Genomic DNA, 21,062 nt, shown 5'->3' on the forward strand with positions numbered 1-21,062 from the left:
CCATCGCTTGTGGTGGAGGCTGCATTACTTGCCTTATGCCTTGGGTGGGGCCTCCCCTCTTCTCTTTGTCCACTAGAGGCGACTTCGGACTACGACCCTGCCTTACTATGCTGGAAGAAGGCGGAGGTCTTTTGCTACGCGCTGTTTGGCTGCCAGAGTCTTGATCGACAAGGGCGTTAAGCAAATGGCTCTGAAGTAAGCAGCCGTTGTTTATGCACCTACAGCCAACAGAAAGGCAGAAGAGCAACCATGGCCAATCAGGACTGGCCTCAAGCGGAACTCGGGGGCGGGGCTTCCCTCGAGGGGCGGACGCAAGGTAAAGAGTCTGGAGCGGACCCTGGGAGAGTCAGAAGCACATCCGGTGTTAGAGGAGCTGTGTGAGCTCTTGAGAAGCGGGTTAGAAGGTACGTCTGAAGCTAGGACTGCGCAAGCCTGGATTGAGAAATGGAAAGGGGATTAGTTACTTCTTGAGCAAGAGTGGGAGTAGTTTCCGTTTTCAGACGGACCGCACCCTGGAGGAACTGGGCCCTGCTGGGCGGCGGGACTCCGGAAAGCTAGGCTGGGAGGGGAGGAGTTGGGGAACTAGTACCGCGCAGGCGCAACTGTACCGGAGTGGGGGAGGGGCGGGGCGAGTCTGCTGGGTCTTTGGGGGTGTCGAGGCGCTCAGTCGGCTGGGGAGCGCTGGCTAAGGGCCTTTTTTGGCCGGAATTGCTTCCCCCTTAGTCCGCGTCTTTCCTCCTCCTCCGCCAAGTGTAGACTCGGAGGCTCTTTGGCCCAGGCCCAGCTTCGACCCCCTTAATTCAGGGCACGTCCCCTGCGCCTTTCTTCCGGGGAGAATGAAAGCGAAACCTCACGGGTTTGTGGTCATCCCCGCCGCTCCCGACAGATCGCTGGCCTGCTGGGGGTCCTCTGGCTGGGCCGCCTCTGGGTGAGCGGTGGGGGCCGGGACTCAGGAGGGCCTGGTCCGGCAAGCTGCCCTGTCACGGCGGAGTGGATGATGTCACACTCCTCTGTGACATGCTAGGCTCCTTCGTTACTTTGAAGCCAACAGCAGAGGCGGGAGGTGAGGAGAGACCCGGGCTAGGCCTGGCTTGCCAGGCCCGCTGGACGGCCCCGCTCTGGTCTGATTGGTTACCTTTGGACAGGTGAGGTGGCCTTGGCTTTGCTGGTCCTGAGCCCCGTGGGCGGCGTCTTTCCCAAAGTCCGGTCAGGAAAGGCGTTGTTGGGCGGTTTCTTGGACCTACTTGCTGGAGCTGTGGTATTTTCGTGTGTTTGTTAAGTGAGGAATTGCAGCCCCGTGCCAGCCAGGTTACATTGCTTGCCCCATCAACCTTTCATCGACCAAACAACAACAAAAACCTTTCTGAACTTGAGACTCTGTTTTAGCAATAGTTAACTAATGACTGTAACCTGGTGGAAGAGCTGACTGTACTTGAAACAAAGATTTCAGGTTAAAGGTTAATGGCGAATGGGCTTTTCTAGTTACTTTTTTAAAAAGTTTTATCGAATTATAGTTGATTTTAATGTGATAATTTCTACTGTACAACAAAGTGAGTCAGTCATACATATACACATACCCATTTTTTGTCAGATCCTTTTCCCAAGTAGGCTATTACAGAATATTGGATAGTCTAGTTACTTTTTGATACTTATTCAAGTTTATCTTTTGGTCAAATATGTAGTTTTAAGAATTTAGTTCAAGAAAGATCAGAGTTGCCTAACCACATTTCTTACGGCTTCTGCAAACATGCTTAGTTATGTATTAAATTTACTCTCTGGTGTTTTCTTACTCGTCCTTGTCTGGGATGTTTTATTGTTGTTCTGGCTTCAAGAATATCTTGGCATTTAGATTTTCTGCCGTTTTCCTTCGGGGTGGGGTCAGAATAGTTGAATCCTTGAGAAAGTGCAGTCTCTAGTTTGGATTCAGAATTTTCTTATTCATCTTATTGTGGAAACATGGCTTAGTACCCTCTTTCTTCCTTTCTCCTTTCCCCATTATTGATCCACTGCATTCTCACCTTCCTAAAGAATAAAATTAATCCAGATACTTAGCATTTCTGAGTTTTTTTCTAAATATGCATATGGTTCATGCTTGCTGTAGAAATGATGAAAAGTACAGAAAAAAGTATAATAGGAATCAGCGTATATTTGTTGTTGTTAAGATTTCTCTTGACCTGTAGCTGAAACTGCCTTAAGGAAAACTTGCTTTTCCACTGTAGGGTGTAATAGAAAGAGCACCCACCAGGCGTTGGAGATCAGAAGGCTGCTAAGCTGGTTCTGGCTCTCATGCTTAACTTTCTCATGTTGGTTGGTACTACCGTCCATTTAATGTCCATCATAAAATATTTGGCACTGTATAATAATCTTGCACAATTTTCTTTTTTTTTTTCTGGCTGCGGTCTGCAGTGGCTTAATGTGGGATCTCAGTTCCCAGACCAGGTATTGAACCCTGGCCACAGCAGTGCAAGTGCTGAATCCTAACCACTGGAGCACCACACAGATTTTCTTACTGACATTCAGTAAGCTTGGTAGTGCAGGTTTTAATTAATCATCGTTATATTACAGATGAGGAAGCCTCGCTGTCCTTAGGTAAAATGATTTTCCCAAAGTTATGTGGTAGAACATGGCAGGACTTGTGGCTCCAGAGCCAGTGCTTATGCCACTATGACACTGTATTTTTGAACTTTCACTTTATTCTTTAAAGTGGTACTAATCATGCCCTTTCTTCATGGATTGGTGTGATGATCAAAGGGGATAATGTATATAATAAAACACTTTGAAAGTTGTAAAATTTTATATGAATGTAGTCAGTGGTGTTGTTAGAGATGGTACTATTGCTGGCCTGAAGTGTTTCACTTTATTTCATAAACTACCCAAGGGTATTAGTCTCCTCTGGGAAAACACTGAATATTCCCATGATGCTCTACCTGCTAAATTTTCCTTTGCTACTTTGACTTGGCTGTAGAATCTGGTACAAGTATCTTAAACTCCACACTGTTTCCCTCTAGAGTTTCTAACCAAATTTCATGGAGTAGCTTTTGTATCATATACATTTTTGTTTTCCAAAAACAGTGTTTAAACCAAGTAGAGAAAGACTGTAGAGATTAGCTTTGGGGGCCACTTGATTGACCCTTTCGAGTAGGTTCCTCTCTGAGCCATCTGGGGAATGTGGATTTGTGGTTGCAACACTTGGTTAGATGGAGTCTAGATTTACTATGGAGACTTCTGGATGTGCCTAAGTGTGGGGGATAATGGGATGAATCAGATGCAAGCTCTTCTCTCAGGGTGCTTACAATGAAATGTAATTAACTGGAATCCGAAACACTTGAAAGGAGCTTCAAGAGTGAGGCTTGAATGGTTGTACTCTCTGTCCTAATCTATCCATGCTCTCATTTGGGCTAAATCTCATGTTATTGGGGAGGGATTGCTGGTTTATACTGGAGGATGATTATGTATTTAGGACACCAGGACCTGTCAAACAGTTGTTCTTATAGGGAAGGGGGTTCGGTAGTGTCAGAGTTTGGTGCAAAAAAATAATTTATTGAAGGCAGTAGGCATTCCATCTCATTACCAGTTTTCATTCTGAGGCAACCCCCTAGAGATCCAGTGTTAGCTAATCCAGAGATTTTGGTTCAAGTTAAGGGATAGGCTGGGACATCTAAAGTCCAAATCTAGGATGAGCGAAGCACAGCCCTGGTTGAAATAGAATTAATTCCTTGGCTTTCCTGAAACCAAATTGACCTACTTCCTAGAGATGGCAAGGAAAGCATCAAGCTAATAAGTAAATGTTTGCTCCATTGCTTCTCTACCCCATCAGATTATCATTTAGTGGTTATTAGACTGTCTCAAAACACTTTTGTGGGCCTGGGGGATGGGAGGTACAGGGTAAACGTACCAGAGGAGAGACAAACCATTTAAACAAAAGTCATTTTAATCAGTGATGAAATTTACCAAGTTCCTTTAAATTCTAGTTTATAATATTCTTAGGACACCTCCCCCCATTTAATTTAACTCTCATTTGGGTAAATATTAAGCCTTCAGGATATAGCCAGCTATGAGTTAATGGTTGAAAGCATATGTAAATTAGGCCTGTGATAAATATCTTCTAACACCAGACCTTTAAAAGGCAAAATCATGCACTGAGGGCATGAGAGTAATGAGTTATACCAGTAATGACAATGGTTAATATATTGAGCTGGTTGCATGTATGAAGCACTAGTCTAAGTCCTTTATTTTGTATTATCTCACTTGGTCCTCCTGTCTATGAAATAGGGAATATTATGTGTTACAATTTTACAAATGAGGAAACTGAAGCACAGCGAGATTAAGTGCCGGAAACTTGCTGCATCACACAGCTAATGAAATTGCCAGGGTTCAAAGAGCAGCAGCCCATGTTCTTAACTGTATGATAGGAACATGGTTGTAGAGAGTCTGAAAACGTTTAGTAGGGAAAATTGCTGAAAAATTACGATCTCCCACTTTTTTTAACCACATGGGATTTTTCTTCTTTCATATCAGTTTGTTTCCCCCCCCCTTTTTTTTTTGTTTGTTCTTTTTGGTTTTTAGGACCAAACTCATGCCATAGGGAGATTCCCAGGCTAGGGTTCTAATTGGAGCTACAGCTGCCGGCCTACACCACAGCTCACAGCAACGCCAGATCCTTAACCCACTGAGTGAGGCCAGGGATAGAACCCTCACCCTCTTGGTTACGAGTCGGATTCATTTGCAATGCACCACAGCGGGAACTCCAAATTGTTCCCTTTTGGATATGTGGGAACAGGATTCAAGATGGTTAAAATACTATAGCAGGAATGAAGAATCCTGTAATTCACAACTAAATGTTTAATTTGTGAACAATGTTTCTTTGACTTGTTAGTGTAATGTTGTTTAATTGTGTACACTGAGGCAGCTTCTGTGCTGCCTCCAGTTCACAAGCTTTTCTTTTTCTAAGAAAAGGATTTTTTTTTGTTTTAATGAATACTAAATGGATGATTGTTTTGCATAGCTTTTGGCTACTTGGCTCTGTTTCATATGCTTTGTACTTAATAGGTATTAGAATAAGGTTGAGGAGAATTGGGTTTTTTTTTTTCATTTAAGGCTTGGCCCTTGATAATAATATTTTGTTTTAGGACAAGGGTAAGAAAGACTCCTAAAGCAAAACAAGAGACTTAATAATATTTAAGACATAGATGTTCATTGATGAGACTCTCCTACCTGCCCCTGCCATCTCTTCCTCCTAAAAGGCAGACCCTCGGAATACTGGAGTCAAAACAGTGTGTTTAAGTTTTTCTTTCTTCGTAAAGTTATGCAGTAAGTTTTTTGTTTTGTTTTTGAGTGGCTCTGGCAGAGGAGGCTGGCCTGGAGAACCACAGATGGTGACACTTCCAACAAAGCATTAGCAGTTCATGCGTGACAGATTTTGACAGACTGACAAGTTTTGCCATTCTGCCTTTCTAAGGATGAAAGCATAAAATGAGGCTCTGAACTAAATTAAAGGAATTTGGTTATGATTAACACCTGAACATATACTTCTCCTTTACAAATGCAATGCAGGCAGATTTTCCCAGGAGCCTCAGAGGCATTGTCCTCCTCCTTGATTTCGATTTGTGTATAGAATTGTGTATGAGTTAGGGTTCAGGATAGACCAGTGCTGGTATCCATTTTGTAATGGGCTTTGATGTCTGTTAGGGGGACTTCTATATTGAGTAATTTTTTAGTAACTTGTACTTTTTTTCCTTTATCGTGGTAAAATATGCATAATGTAAAGTTTATTTTTTATATTTTTGGCTATGCCTGCTGCATGTGGAAGTCCCAGGCCAAGGATCAAACCCTGGCTGCTGCAGTGACAATGCCAGATCCTTAACTCTCTGCCCTGCAAAGGAACTGCTAAAGTTTATCATTTTAATTTACTTTCTTTTTAAACAAAGGTTTTTATTTAACTATTGGGGCCCCTCTGGAATGTTAGCTAAGTTACTTCGTTGATGGTTTTGACACTTCAAGCCCTGTTGAGAGCTGACTATTCCTGGGACTGAAAATACTTTGGATATGGGAGCTGCTATTTTTGAGTTACGGATGCAATTTAATCTTGTTCAGCTGAGTTTGCATATGAACCATTGAAATGTAGATATCTTTTCTGTGCAGCTTCTGAGCACAAGTAGTTGAGGCTCAGATAGAAAACTGGTAAGTTTAGTCTATCTGGCAAAACTTGCAAGAACAGTTTTAACTCATTACTTCCCCATATATTGGTTCTTATCTATTTGGAACAGACCAAGAGCAAACTGTCATTTATTTCCTTGATTCTAAAACCTAAGCTCCTTCCCTGCTAATTTTAACACTTCTGAAATAAATTACAAATCATGTCAAATAAATAGAAGTTCCTGTCGTGGCTCGGCGGAAACGAATCTGACAAGCATCCATGAGGATGCAGGTTCGATCCCTGGCCTCGCTCGGGTTTAAGGATCCGGTGTTGCCATGAGCTGTGTGCAGGTTAAGGATCCAGTGTTGCTGTGAGCTGTGTGTAGGTGGCAGATGCATCTCAGATCCCGTGTTGCTGTGGCTGTGGTATAGGCTGGCAGCTGCAGCTCGGATTTGACTCCTAGTCTGGGAACCTCCATGTGCTGTGGGTTCGGCCCTAAAAAGACAATCAATCAATCAATCAGTTTGTTAAATGTATACTTCATTGCATTTTTTTCCCATAAAGTTTCTACTAAAATTGCTGTGTACTTTTGCATCTAGAAAGTTCGGTGGTTACGTATTTCACTTGAATTTTAGAGTTGGTCATAATGTTGGAAAACTGGTTTTATTTGATTAATTTTTAAATGATTGTAAATCACAAGCCCCTAAATCATGAAGAAATTCGTATTTGGCACTTCCCTCCCTGCCCCCACAACCTTTGATAGCCAGAGCGCACAGTGGGAAGGGGAAGTTTCTGCCATTCTCCCCTCCCACAGTTTCCACTTAGTAGGGTTTGGTTACAGAGTGTTGCCCCTTTCTGACTAATAATCCTCAGGATATTTGAGGAGCTGACCTGCCCCCACTTTAACTCTTGAAACTGGAAGCAAGAGACACTCTAGCTTGGTTGTGAATACTGAGAAACTTGGCTCTGAAGGTTGCTTCAGTGCTGTCTAGGGATGTCATTAGGGCTGTTAATGGAAGTTTTAAACAAAGACACTTTCCAGGTGCTGGATTCTGCCATCCTGTAAGGTGTATTCTCTAGAGGACTTATTCATCATGGTTATGGAAGGCTGTGCTTGGCCGTGCAACAGCCTGCAATAATTGCACCATCTAGATCAAGAGAGCTCAGAGCCCTGTGACTTAGAGGTGAGAGAGGCAGCCTCAGTAGGTTCTGCAGCTTCTCACTATTTCCATCCTTAAGAACAAAACTAGCAGTAGAGTTGGGGTGAGTAAGGGATGCAGGTAAGAAAGGAAAGAGGAAATCAGATAAAGCCAGCCAGCCATTGTAATTGTTTCATTCGTGAGAGAGCCTCAGGGAAACAAATAGCTTGTGAACTCTAAGGATGCCATCTTTCCACTGGCCCAGGATTCCTAAGGAAGTCCGTTTTGGGATTTTAATTTTTATTGCCTGGATTAATGCTGTCAATCGTTGGGCTCAGTGCTGATAGAATGGATATGAGTAGTTGGCTTGTCTCCCCACCCCCATCCTTAACCCACTGCGCCACAACGGGAACTCCTCGCTTGTCTTTCACACAATTTGCTTTCTGTGTTTTAATCCTGTCCGCTTCCTCCCTTTTGGTTGATTTGAAATGATTGGGTATTATGGGTCTAATGAGAACCTGGAGGATTGATATTTAGGAAAGATGAAAGCTCTTGATTAGATCTTGAGTCTGTAGGTTGAATGTGTTTTTTTAGGATTGCATGTGAGATAGGGGAGGGAGCAGAATTTAAGATCCTGACTTTATGGTATAGATGTAATGTAATCTGGGTATAGTTCAGTTTTCTGACATTTGGGATAGTTGTTAAGTTCTGAATAAGGTCTGCAGATCAGATAAGCATTACATCATTGTTACTTTGCTGCTTTTTGATCATTGTTTTCAGGATATGCATATTAAAGTGTTTAGGTGTAAAGTGGCATTGTGTCATGCATGGTTAGGAAAAAAATATTTTTAAGTCTCTGTACATTGCTATATAGAGAGGAGGGGAAAAAGCAGATAGAGTGAAACGTTAACATTTAGGAAATCTGAGTGAAGTATGCAGAGATTCCTTGTACTATTCCAACTCTTCTGTAAGAAAGGTTCTGCACAAATTCCTTTGTCATGGAAGAACTTTCCTCTTTTTAAAATTGTGGATCCCTTTCAGTTTAAAATGCATTAGCTGGAAAGTTTTTAAATGTGTATTTTTAAAATGCAAGCCTTGGTGCCAGACCCAGATTTCTAGTTTTTCTTTTTTATCTTTAAGCCTCTGTGCTTTTGCTGAGGAAATTTTCTGGCATCTTGAAGCAGTGACATAAATTGTTTTATGTTCCAGTAGGACTGCTTTATGCTCCCTTTAACTAGATTGCTAATTGAGAATTTCTCAAAGAAACAAACTGTCTTTCAAAGGAGCAGGTTACTTTCTGAAAGAATAGAATCCAAATGCTATTAATGAAATAGTTTAGTGAGACACTTCTGTCCCCTTTAAAATGGTTGAGTATGCTTGCAAATTCATTCTAGAAGGAAGTATTAAAAAATGAAAATGGGGGAGTTCCCATCGTGGTGCAGTGGAAACGAATCTGACTAGGAACTATGAGGTTTCGGGTTCGATCCCTGGCCTCGCTCACTGGGTTAAGGATCCAGCGTTGCTGTGAGCTGTGGTGTGGGTCGCAGATGAGGCTCAGATCTGGTGTTGCTGTGGCTCTGGCCTAGGTCAGTGGCTACAGCTCTGATTAGACTCCTAGCCTGGGAACTTCCATACGCCTCGGGTGTGGCTCTAAAAAAACAAAAAGACAAAAAAAAAAAAGAAAGAAAAGAAAATGGTGGTGTTGGGGCAGTGGGATTTTAGATAACTTTCATTTTTCCAAGGTTGTATATTGCTGTTTTTCGTAAGAAAGTTTTTTGTAATTTTGTATTTCTTTGTATCTTTTAAAATAATTTTTTTCTATCCTTGATTCCACAGAGTGGAGGCTGTGTCCCACAGACGCTAGCATCATGAATATATTTGATCGGAAGATCAACTTTGATGCCCTCTTAAAGTTTTCCCACATGTAAGTGCTTTGACCTTCCTTATTACATTTTCTTTCACATCTTGTTTTGTTTTCTTTTCCTAATGTATTAACTTTTGTATGTATAAACTAACATTAACTTTACTAAAATCCGGAGGATCTGATAAAAGCACCTACTTTTTTTTTTTTTTTTTTTTTTCTTTTTAGGGCCACACCCATGGCATATGGAGGTTCCCAGGCTAGGGGTTGAATTGGAACTATAGCTGCTGGCCTACACCACAGCCACAGCCACGCAGGATCTGAGCCGCATCTGCAACCTACACCACGGTTCACGGTAATGCTGGATCCTTAACCCACTGAGCTTGGCCAAAGATCGAACCCACAACCTCATGGTTCCTAGTTGGATTCATTTCCACTGCACCACAATGGGAACTCCAAAAGCACCTACATTTTAAGGGCTGCTGTGTGGTCACTGAAAAGCCATTTAGTTATTTTAGTTTGGGTACTGATTGTTCATATTTTGGGCTTTGGGCTCTTCCTCAACATTTCAGATTTTCTGTTTATTACCCAATTTTTAAAGCATTTTGTTGTTTTTTTTTTTTTTAATTATAACTTTCACATATTCCCTTGGAAGAAGGGAAATTATTCTTCGCTTAGAGATGAGATTGATTCCAGAGTGATGGCCATTATTAACATTCTTTCCTAGAACCCCCTCGACACAGCAGCACCTGAAGAAGGTCTATGCCAGTTTTGCCCTTTGTATGTTTGTGGCGGCTGCGGGGGCCTATGTCCATGTGGTCACCCGTTTCATTCAGGTAAGAGCAGTTTTCTCTTTTAGTTGCTATGGCACAAATTGCATTAGGAAGAAGCTAGCTCCGTAGGGTGGTACAAACCTTTGCCCCTCCTTAATCCTTTTCAGTATTTTGGAATCTGAACCCAGCCAAAGCCAACTGGTAAATCAGGACATGCAGGGCCATTTAATTTTTCTGGCAACTAAAAACAGGATGTCTTGACCCTGTCACTGGTGTGCTGCTGACATACAAGACCCCCACCCACTGAGTAGGGGTTTGACATGCATGCTGGGGTGGTTCCACACAGTAGCCTTTTTTCTTCCAATCTTCCTCTTTTTTGCCTAAATGACTGTAGAGTACTTGGATACAAAACACTGATTGTGTGCTTAATTATCTGGAGAGACAGGGTTGAGACCTTTAAAGATGTGGCCCATTTTTTCCTTTGATAGACTTATATTTGTGTGGTTGAATGAAAACCAACAGCTCATTTTCCTGTGCTGAGGGAGAATTTGAGTTTGGCTAGCGCAATAAAAGGGATGGTTGAAGAATAACCAAAAATTTGAAGCTCTCACTAAGACTTGTCCCTTTTAGAGTGTCCTTATTATTGTAAGTACACAGGTGTACCTGTGCTGGCATTTGCCACTGCTGAGGGGAACCATCCCTGTGCTCAGGCATCTCCTGGCAGCATGTGTATGAAAAATTATTTTAGACATTCAAAGATAAGGCTTTACTTCCTCAGGTTTAGACTAAAACGTATTCTACCTTCTAGGCAAACAAAGCCCTTTGGTGTCTGGTTGTGTTTTGTTTGTTTTTTTAAGTAATATAGTGTAATACAGTCATCCTTATTATTCATGGATTCCGTATTTGTGAATTTACCTACTGGCCAAAATTCATTTGTAATCTAAAATCAGTCCTCATTGTGATTTTGCAGACATTTGCAACCGTACACAGCAGTAAAAATATTCAGATTGTACATTGCATCATGTTCTAGCTGAGGTTGGACAAGGCAACACTGCCTTATTTCAAATTCTCAAACTGTTAACAAGTGTTCTTTTCACAGTCCGTTTAGTGCGGCATTTTTTGCATTTTTATAATTTTTGTTGGTGATTTTGATGTTTAAGATGGCTCCAGGCAAGGGGCTAAAGTGCTGTCTGATATTGCTCAGTGCAAGCCCGTGATGTGCCTTATGGAGAAAATATGTGTGTTAAGCTTTGTTCAGGCATGGATTATAGTTCCAGTGAACATGAGTTCGTGTTAATGAGTCAGCAGTATAAAAGTATCTTTAAACAGAAAACATATAAAACAAGGTTATGTATTATCAGTTGATGAAAATGTTATGACAAGAGGCTCGAAAGAACTCAAACCTTTATTTCCTTCGGAAGCATTTGTTCTGCATTTACTAATTCATTGCTCACAGTGACTTTATAGAGCATAAAGAGTTTTCTACTGTGAAAAACGCATATGGCTCTCTCTTTAAAATCAGGAAAGAGAGTTCTCTTGTGGCACAGCAGGTTAAGGATCCAGCATTGTCACTGTGGTGTCTTGGGTCGCTGCTGTGGTGCAGGTTCAGCCCCTGGCCCAGGAACTTCCACTTTTGTGGGTGAGGCAAAAAAAAAAAAAAAAAAAAAGGCAAGAAGGAACTCTGGTGTCTACATACATCCTTAATGATTTCCCTCTCTTTCTAATGCCTGGAACTTTTCCTACTTGCTTAAAAAAAATTTTTTTTTTTAAGATTTTTTTTCCTTCCTCACAAAATTAATGCATGTCATTGTAGAGGATTTGAAAAACGGACTGATGAGGAAGAAATATAGAACTCCATCACCCTGAAATAACTGTTAACAATGGTTTTGTTCTCACTCAGCCTCCGTTCATTCAGGCCTCCATAACAGAATACCATAGACTGGGTGGCTGAAACAACAAATACTTCTCACACTTTGGAAGGCTGGGACGTCCAAGATCAAGGCGCTGGCAGATTTGTTGTGTGGTTGAGGGCCTGGTTCCTCTGTGAATGGCCATCTTCTCCTGTGTCCCCACATGGTAGAAGGGACAAGGGAGCTCTCTGGGATCTCTTTTATAAGGTCACTAATTTCCATGAAGCTTCCACCCTTATGACCCCACCTCTAAATACCGTAACATTGGGGTTTAGGCTTAAACATGAATTAGGTAGAGGGGAACACAGTCATTCAGTTTTTCTCTGTGTATTTGTGTATATGTGTGTTTTAAAGTGATCAAAAGGGTTGTTTCTATTTGTTCTACAGATTGGAATGTGCTTCAAGCACTTGTCACTTTGATTCATCTTTTCTATTTCTTGAGCAAGACTCACAGTTTGCCTTGGTAGTAACAGTTGATGGACTGCCCCTGGCATCCACCATGGTCCTAACCCTGCCTTTAAAGCCTTCTGGCTTCTCTCCCCAGTTCTCACTGCCTTTCCACTGCCTCAGGTTAGAAGCAAATAGGAGGAAGTTCACATGCATATTTGAACTCAATAAGTCCCCTGCAGAATAAATTTGATACTTTCAATTATTTCATTGTTGACTCTGACTCTGACAGGCTGGCCTGCTGTCTGCCTTGGGCTCCCTGGGGTTGATGATTTGGCTGATGGCAACACCTCATAGCCATGAAACTGAGCAAAAAAGACTGGGACTTCTTGCTGGATTTGCTTTCCTTACAGGTATGTGAGGGGATTGGTCTAATTTTGAGGGCTGGAAACTGTGTTTTTAGTATCTCTTTAGACTAAGGCCCAAGATAGGTATTTATTCCCAGCTGGCACACAGTACTATCTATCCTATTTGTTTGTGAGTGTGCCTTGTATTTTGTTCTAATTTTTTGGATCCTGAGTTGTTTATTTTAAATCTTAAAATTGAAGTATAGTTCATTTACAATGTTTTGTTAGTTTCAGGTGTATAGCAAAGTGATATTCAGTTATACATACATTATATCTTTTTTTTTTTTTCAGATTCTTCCCCTTTATTGGTTATTACAAAATATTGGGTATAGTTCCCCTGTTTGCTTCCTTGTTTTATACAGATGCATCTTGCTTCTCTCTCCAGAGCTTTGTTACTAGTGACTGTGACTTCTGCTTTTACATCCAAAAATCAGCATTTGTGTGCGAATGAATGAAGTTCAAGAGCTTAGGTAGCATAACTTGTTAATGGTGATGTGGGACTAAACTAGGCCCAGGAATCTGCTTAGTTGGACTCACGCTGCTAATAGGAGCCTCTGTTCTGAATCTTGCTGACAGTTAAATTAAAGCCATACATTGAGATCCATTCCTGCAGGGCACTTTGCTGATTCTCAAGAACAGAATTAAAAAAGCACAGCTCTTCTAGAATTATGAAGGAAAACAGGTCTCAAGCTACATAATAAAAATACCTGCAAAGCAACATTTAAGTTAGTACAAGTCATTCTGAGTGTGTCTAATCTGTACAGTGTTGAAGAAATGATAGAAAGGAAGGGATTTAGAGATTAAGATGTTTAGATCAGGGAAATCTTGTTTTTGAAGGAATTAAAGGGGCGGGATTCTCAGAAGGAGTAGGAATAGCCAGAGTAGAGGAAGTGATGGAGCTGGAACCGGTTGCCGCTGCACCCTCCTCTTGGCAAGTGTGCACCTGCAGAACTGGTCCAGCGTTTTCCGCTACAAAGGGGGTCAGTCTCTGACTACAGGTTGGTGGCCACATTACCTGCTCTCCTTTTTTCTGTTGTTAATTCCTGATCTGGCTCACATGACCGTCACACATCACCGCTCTTCAGAGTTGTGCAGTCTTACGGTTTAGCTCAAAGATGTTTGACATGCCTGCTTCATTATTTGTAATCTCTCATCCTCATGGATACTAGTTGGGCTCATTATTGCTGAGCTACGATGGGAACAGACTCCATAGTTTTATTGTTTTTTCCTAGGACTGTCGACATCCCACACTATTGATGGTTGTGGATAAGGGTCCTCTTCAAGAATTGGTGGTAATACCGTATCCTGGGGCTTTTTGTTTTCTAGGAGTTGGCCTCGGCCCTGCACTGGACTTGTGCATTGCCATTAACCCCAGGTAACTCTGTTAGTAGTGTCTTCTTTCTCCCTTTAGGAATATACCTTCGAAATCTAGGTGATGTACCTGTAGCCCTTGATATAATGGTCTTTTCCTTTAACAGCATCCTTCCCACCGCCTTCATGGGCACGGCAATGATCTTCACCTGCTTCACCCTGAGCGCGCTCTATGCCAGGCGCCGTAGCTACCTCTTTCTGGGAGGTACGTGTGGATTGGGAAACAGAGGGAGGTTCTCTGCTTCAGCCAGAATTCTCACTAGGACCCTTTCCCTACTCTTGGGTTGAATTGGAAAGCCTTCATTTTGAGGGGAAATAAGGAATGGCCTTAATGGGATTGCTTTACCTTGCTTTGGCTTTTCTCAAGATGGCTTTTTGTTATCTCTCACAGGTATCTTGATGTCAGCCATGAGCCTGATGGTCTTGTCTTCCCTGGGGAACCTTTTCTTTGGATCCATTTGGCTTTTCCAGGTGAGACTTTGCATAGAACTTGCCGGTAGCCATTGACCTCACACGTTTTCTTGCTTAATCCTCTAAAGCAAGATAGACTAAGAATCCTCCAGAATTCTCATTATTGTTGGGCAGTGCTCTTGAAGCCTTTCCACAAACCCTTCCAGGATGGAGTCTTCTGCTACAGGTAGCGGTGAAAGTACAGATTGAACCGGGGTTGGGCATTGCAATGGAGAAGATGACTTGCTCAGAGATCATCTTTCTAAAGCCAGTTCCAACAGTGGCTCCTTGTTAAAATGACTGAAGCTCTCCCAGTGATCCCCCCCCCCTGCAAAAAAAAAAAGTGCCTGGGGAAGTGTATGTATGGTCTTCACTGTAGGCGTCTGTTCCCGTGAATGTTCTCGTCGGTTGGGTTAGCATTTGACGTACTTTCAAGCGGCCCAGGGCCAGAAAGAGGTATGGCTGTTTTTCTCCCTACGGTGTCTACCATATGGACCATATGGTAAGTTCGTCTTATTCTTCTTTTGCTAGGCAAACCTGTATGTGGGGCTGGTGGTCATGTGTGGCTTTGTCCTGTTTGATACTCAACTCATTATTGAAAAGGCTGAAAATGGAGATAAAGATTATATCTGGTGAGTTCAAAAACTGAGTCTGAAGGGTGAGGCATACTCTTCCATTCCGCGTCTCTTTTCTGAATCTCTGGGATGATCCTTTGTCTTACTCACTTTGTTTCCACATCGGTAGGAAAAAGAGTGGACCAGAGGGCACTGGCTGGTGTTCGAGACCAGCCTTCAGGGTGTCAGGGTGTCCATGATCGAATATCCGTGGTTATGGAGCTATGCACCCCATAGCATCGTCTCCCTCAATTCCTAAAAGAGATCGCATTTTTAAAAATTGGACTAATAAGTATATATTTAATTATCAATACTTTGAATAGTGGTTACCTCTAGGCCGAGGAGAGGGAAAGGGATCTTTCCACCTTTTACTCTTTATATCATTGTATTCTTTAAACCTTTAACAGTGAGAAGATATGCATACACTTTTTCACATGTAGTAATCCTCTCAGTCTTCTAACTAGTTAGGTGGTAACTCAGGGGTTCACGCTTGGGCCGCTGCAGAGTCTAAATTTTCTTTCCTCTGTGCTATATGGCTTTGCTGAGTTTCAAGAGATCTCAGACACTAGAGCTGTGCTTAGTTGGTGGTGGAGCGCTGGTGAAGCTGACTCGTGGGGTTGGGGTGGGGGTTTATGTTTTGCACCTTTGTGGGCTTGTGGGTAAAGCAAAGTAGGAAGTGCATTGTATAACCTGGTTCTTCTCTTGCAGGCACTGTGTTGACCTCTTCTTAGACTTTGTTACTCTCTTCAGAAAACTCATGATGATTCTGGCTATGAATGAGAAGGTTAGTCAGTACCACCCAAAGGTGAAAGACTGGCTCATGAGCTCAGCACTTCAAACTTGAGAGTTTGCTCACACTCTGGGTGGGTCCAGGGTGACTGTGAGGCAGGCCACTGAGTAAGAGTTAAACCATAAATCTTCAGCCGTTGGAGAAAAAGAAGCAAGTAAAAACAATCCTTTTTAAAAAAAAAAAAAAAAAAAAAGCTAATCTCTGAGATTAGTATCAAAAGGGAAATAGCTTCAGGAGCAGCAAGAAACAATCTATTATATGAAGAATTTGAGAAGTTCCCCTTGTGGCGTAGTGGAAATGAATCTGACTAGTAACCAAGAGGTTGCAGGTTCAATTCCTGGCCTTGTTCAGAGGATTAAGGATCCGGCATTGCTGTGAGCTGTGGTGTAAGTCACAGATGTGGCTCGGATCCCGAGTTACTGTAGCTGTGGCTGGCAGCTACAGCTCCCTTTTCAACCCCTAGCCTGGGAACCTCCATATGCCACAGATGCAGCCCTAAAAAGCAAAAAAAAAAAATAAAATAAAAAAATTGAAGGCTGCAAAGATAGTTGTGATTCAAAAAGATATCCTAGAGGATTTGTATAATATTGACAGCCAGCTTTTGTAAATAGATTTCAGAAGTAGACCAATTTTACCCATTCACTGGTCTTAATTTTTTTTGGTAGAGGCATATTCTGCGTAGGATCAATGAGTGGCCAACATCATTCTCTCTGGTAGTAGAGGAACAAATGGAGGCCCAGGCTTCTCTTTACAGAAGCGGTGATGGAACGGGGGACAGTGCAGTGGTGGTGGAAACAGGACTCGGTGGGGTTGATGGTCATCTGTGCCATGGTTGGGCTGAGCACCAAGCAGGTCCCCCCGTTTCAGTCAGCACACCTCCCTTGTATTCATGTCAGAGTGCACTGGGCCTCCACCCTGGGCAATAAAGAGTTCCACGGGACCAGAGGATTCTGAATGTTGGTTTATGCTCAGGATTTATGCTTATTACTTCTCAGGCCTAGTGGAAAGTTGATCTCGGCTTGCTCTTGGCCTCTAGTTCTTCTAGGGTAGACTGCCAGTCGGCAGCCTTCACTGGTTGTGAGTAGCCAGCAGGGGTCAGGGGGCCCAGGTACTGGTGAGGTCCGAGTGGGGGCAGCTGCTTAACCTTTGTTCTTGTCAGGTCCGGGGCACCGTGGGGGCCTGCCCACCAGTGGCTCCTACACTGAAGGGGCATTTCTCCTTCCTTTTTATTGTCCTGCTCCCTTCCAGTCTCTAACTAAAGGAAGTCAGGTATTGGCTTAAATGTCAGTACCAGGAGCTAACTGGAAATTTCCCTCCATTTCTAGGACAAGAAGAAAGAGAAGAAGTGAATTGACCATCCAGCCTTCCCCAGTTTGACCTCCTCTCCCTCCGCCCCTCATTTCCTCTTTGCACACATTACAGGTGGCGTGTTCTGTGATAATGAAAAGCATCAGAAAAGCTTTTGTACTTTGTGGTTTTCTCTATTTTGACTTTTTTGATCAAAAAACTGATTAGCAGACTATAGTTTGGAGTTTGGCTTCGTGTTCCTGGGGTTCGTCCCCGCTCCCTTTTCTGTCAGCCCCATGCCTAGTGTCTTCCTCTGCTCAGGCAGCCAGCCCACCGAGGTGAGGAACGGGATCTGCAGAGGAAGCAAACGCCAGGAGTCCGTTTTTCCACCGAGCTTCATCAAGTGGACTTAAACCGTTTGGTAGAGCCGCCGCGGCCCTTCCTTCCTCAGCATTGTTTGGTTTGTGCGCAGTTCCTGTGGGACTAGGCAGTGTGGGTTCCCTGGGAAAGAAGTTTGCTGATCCCATTGTTAACTCAGGCTCGTGATATCTGAGCTGTCAACCCCTACAAGGAAAATGAAAAGCCTCTTCCCATGGATGCTTTGCTTCCTCTGAGCTGCCGGAGTTGCTGCTGGTCTGGCAAAGACACCTTTCTGCCCTGCTGTCACAAAAGGAGTGTGGATTGTGTGTTCCCTTCCCGTCCCTTGTCTCACCCGCAGGGAACCTGCCTGCTTTACATTTGTGGGGTGGGAGGATTTCAGCACAAAGGGAAGACTAATTCTTGTCAGGCATTTATGAAGGCTGATTATGTATGGCAAGATATATTGTAGAATTCCCAAATTCCCCTGGTTTTTTTTTTTTCATTGATTATCACCTTAGTTACTGAGTGGCCTCTACCAGGCGGCTATGATTAAGGGTCCCTGGAGAGGAAGGACAGAGCAGGGGATTGGCTGAGTCTCTAGGGTAATTATAACAAATCCTGCCAGACAAACCAAGATAAGGACCTGTTTGGGGCAGAGGAGAACAAAATCTCTGCTGAGTGGATCTTTGTTCAGACCAGTGGGATGGGCTGTGATGACTGGGGAAGCAGCATTCAAAAGTCCTTGGGTGTATTTTTGTCTTATCCCATCTGGGCACTAATAGTGTCAGGCCCGAGACTTGGGGCAGTAGATAGATGTCTGTTTATAGATGCACTTTAGTTTTTGGTCTGTTCACCTGTTCTCTAGGAATCCGCAGGCTTCTTCAGGCAGGGGCCAGGTGACCCAACCTGCAAGACTTCTGATTTTCTACAGCTTTGTGTTTGCAAGGAAGCCGCGGGGTGGGGGGTGGGGCAGTGCTAATGGGAATCCCCAGTCCTTCCCTGTGAGCTGCCACTGTTGCAAGCATAGAAGAGCCAGGCACAGAAGAGCGAGCAGCCTCAGGAGCGCTTGTGGCTCTGGCTTCTTGCAGGGCTTCAGCATAAGGGGGACTGAGCCATGGGAATTTTCATTGCTTCACCATTTTTGGCTTTCCCTGTTCACAACCAGTACACAAAACAGTTGGACCCATTGGCTTCTGGTTCACAGCTAACCACATCACTGTGCCACCCCATGAAATAGTTCGGGTCCCAGGCGACGTGGCTTCCTGGAGGGGCTTGCCACCCCGAATGGCTCACTTCTGCAGAGGATGCTGCCCTTTGATTGAGCTGCTCTCTCCAGCCTGTGGCTTGAGAATTTACTAAAAGGGATTTCCTTCCCAGTCAACCCCCAGTAGCAACTCTCCATAAAGTTGTCAATTCTCTGCTAGGCCTGAGAATCTGAGTTACATCTCTTGAAGCCAAACTCCACATCTTGTGCTTTTTTTTTGCTTGGGATAAAGGAGTTTTTCTTTAGAAACAGTGCCAAGAATGACAAGATATTAAAAAAAAAAAAAAACTACTTTTAAAGAAAATGCCTAACAGGTTTTTAATACAGTAATCACTGTAATTATTACTTTCTTTTCTAGTTCCTTGGTTTTCAGCTCAGGCTGCATTCTCTAACTCATACTGTGAAGACAAAGGTGTTTTTGATTCAGAAATATATGAAATCTACATAGTCTTAATTTGTAAAAAATAAAGAAAATTCCTTAACCTTTCATGGTGTGTGTGTGTGTGTGTGTGTGAAAATCAAGGCCACAGCCGAACGTGGGGTTGGGCTGCTGTCTGACTTATTCTTAGGGATGGGGCAGGGTCAAGTTTCTGCTCTGGGTATGTTGGAAACAGAGACGACCCCCCTCCCCGCTCCCCGCCTTTGGCCTCCCACTGTGTAGCCCCAGCTTGCCACAAATGTTGGAAATTTCTGTCCCATACAGAGCCCCTGCCTTTTTCTGGTCTTCCCCCTACCCCAGCCTTTATTGTAGGGTGTCCCTGGTATGGGCATGTGTAGTTGCTTCCAGCCTCCAACCAAGCTGCGACATTTGGGGATGCATGGTGAAAAAAAGCATCTTAGTCCACTCATTCTGCAAGTATCTGTGGTCACCCACTGGGTCAGAACCTATTCTTGATGCTAGGAATCATCAGTGAGAATACAAAAATCCTTGTCCTCACAGTGTTTATACGCTGCAATTATAACCCCAAGTTCGCTTTGGTCAGGTTCCTCGTTCTGGCACACTCCCCCTCTGATTGTCACGCGCCTTGTAAACCCCTTCCTGTTACTCTGGCTCCTGGCCAGGCTCCAGCTGAGGTGGAGCAGGAAATGGGAGGTGTTTCAGCAAAATCTCCCCACCCCCAATCTTTGTAACCAGAGTCAGAGAGAGTTTCCTTGCAGTCTCCCCACCAGCCCACCATTCATGACACACAAGAGCATGACCTGGTCTTGGCAGACGTGCAGGCTGAGCCAGCGTGGCCAAGGTGGGTGGCTGAAGTAGAAAGATGTCTGTGTTGGGAAAAGAGGCGGTCTGTCCTGCCTCGGCAGGACGTCAGATGGGGTGTCCACGGGGCACCAGCAACGTGCTCCCTGCTGGAGTTGAGATGAGTAAGGCAGTTACTGCTTTTCAGTCCTCACAGCTGAGCAGCACAGAAAAGCTACATGCAGACATTAAGTCCTTACACATAAACACAGGGCCACAGAACAACAGTGAGGCACAGCCTTGCCCGTGGTTCAGGGAAAAGTGTGTTGGAGATGATGCTTGAACTAAGGTGAAATGTCAAGGCTGAGTCAAGTGGGATGGGTGACGAGGTTAAAGGCAGTGGTGAGAGTGGGTGTTTTCAGGTCAAGAGATTAGTAGGAAAAAAGGCACAGGAGTGCAGAGTGCTCAGCGCAGAAGAGGGTTTGCTGGGTTGTAAATTTTAAGGCAGGGGGACTAGTAGGAAATGAGAAGGAGTGGGTAAACAGTAACTGAGGGCCTGATGGGTGATGCAAAGGAGCTGGCTTTGTCCCAACGGCGGCAGGGTGCTCTGAAGGGCTTTGAGCGAGGGAGGGAGTAATCAGATTTGCGCTGTCACCTCACAGGTGAAAGAAAAGGGGCTCGTTGACAGGCAGTTACACACTAATGCCCAGATTGTGGTGTCACTGCTCACTAGAAGCAGAGCTCCTTGGAGAAATGATACTAGTCCAGTTCTTAACCCACTAAAAGCACAAAGGGGACCCCAGGAACACAGTGTTATGCCAGAAAGCAAAGAAGCGATCAAAGGTGACTATTGTAGTCTAATTCAAAAGGACTCAGCAAACTGTGACGGAAAAAAATAAAAATCATTAAAAAAAAAAGGGGGGGGGGACTCAGGGGCTAATCTAAAGAGGCTCCTCCTGGCCAAGATGGGATCATTTGAGCATCAATAAGAATTCTAAGTGCAGGAGTTCCCATTATGGCTCAGGGGTTAACGAATCTGACTAGGAACCATGAGGTTGCAGGTTCGGTCCCTGGCCTTGCTCAGTGCGTTAAGGATCTGGCGTTGCCATGAGCTGTGGTGTAGGTGACAGATG

General features: G+C 43.7%; 1 protein-coding gene across 5 annotated transcripts; it reads left to right on the forward strand.

Moving 5' to 3' along the window:
* Positions 320-19,236, forward strand: TMBIM6 (transmembrane BAX inhibitor motif containing 6). 5 transcript variants are annotated; one of them, NM_001005348.1, is given in 10 exon segments: positions 320-404; positions 9,112-9,199; positions 9,864-9,972; positions 12,499-12,619; positions 13,940-13,988; positions 14,092-14,189; positions 14,376-14,455; positions 14,966-15,066; positions 15,757-15,832; positions 17,164-17,292. In NM_001005348.1, coding segments are annotated over 9 exon segments (714 nt in total). In that variant the 5' UTR covers positions 320-404; positions 9,112-9,143; the 3' UTR covers positions 17,188-17,292.

This window comes from Sus scrofa, chromosome 5 (genome assembly GCF_000003025.6).
Source record: "Sus scrofa isolate TJ Tabasco breed Duroc chromosome 5, Sscrofa11.1, whole genome shotgun sequence".
NCBI lineage: Eukaryota > Metazoa > Chordata > Mammalia > Artiodactyla > Suidae > Sus > Sus scrofa.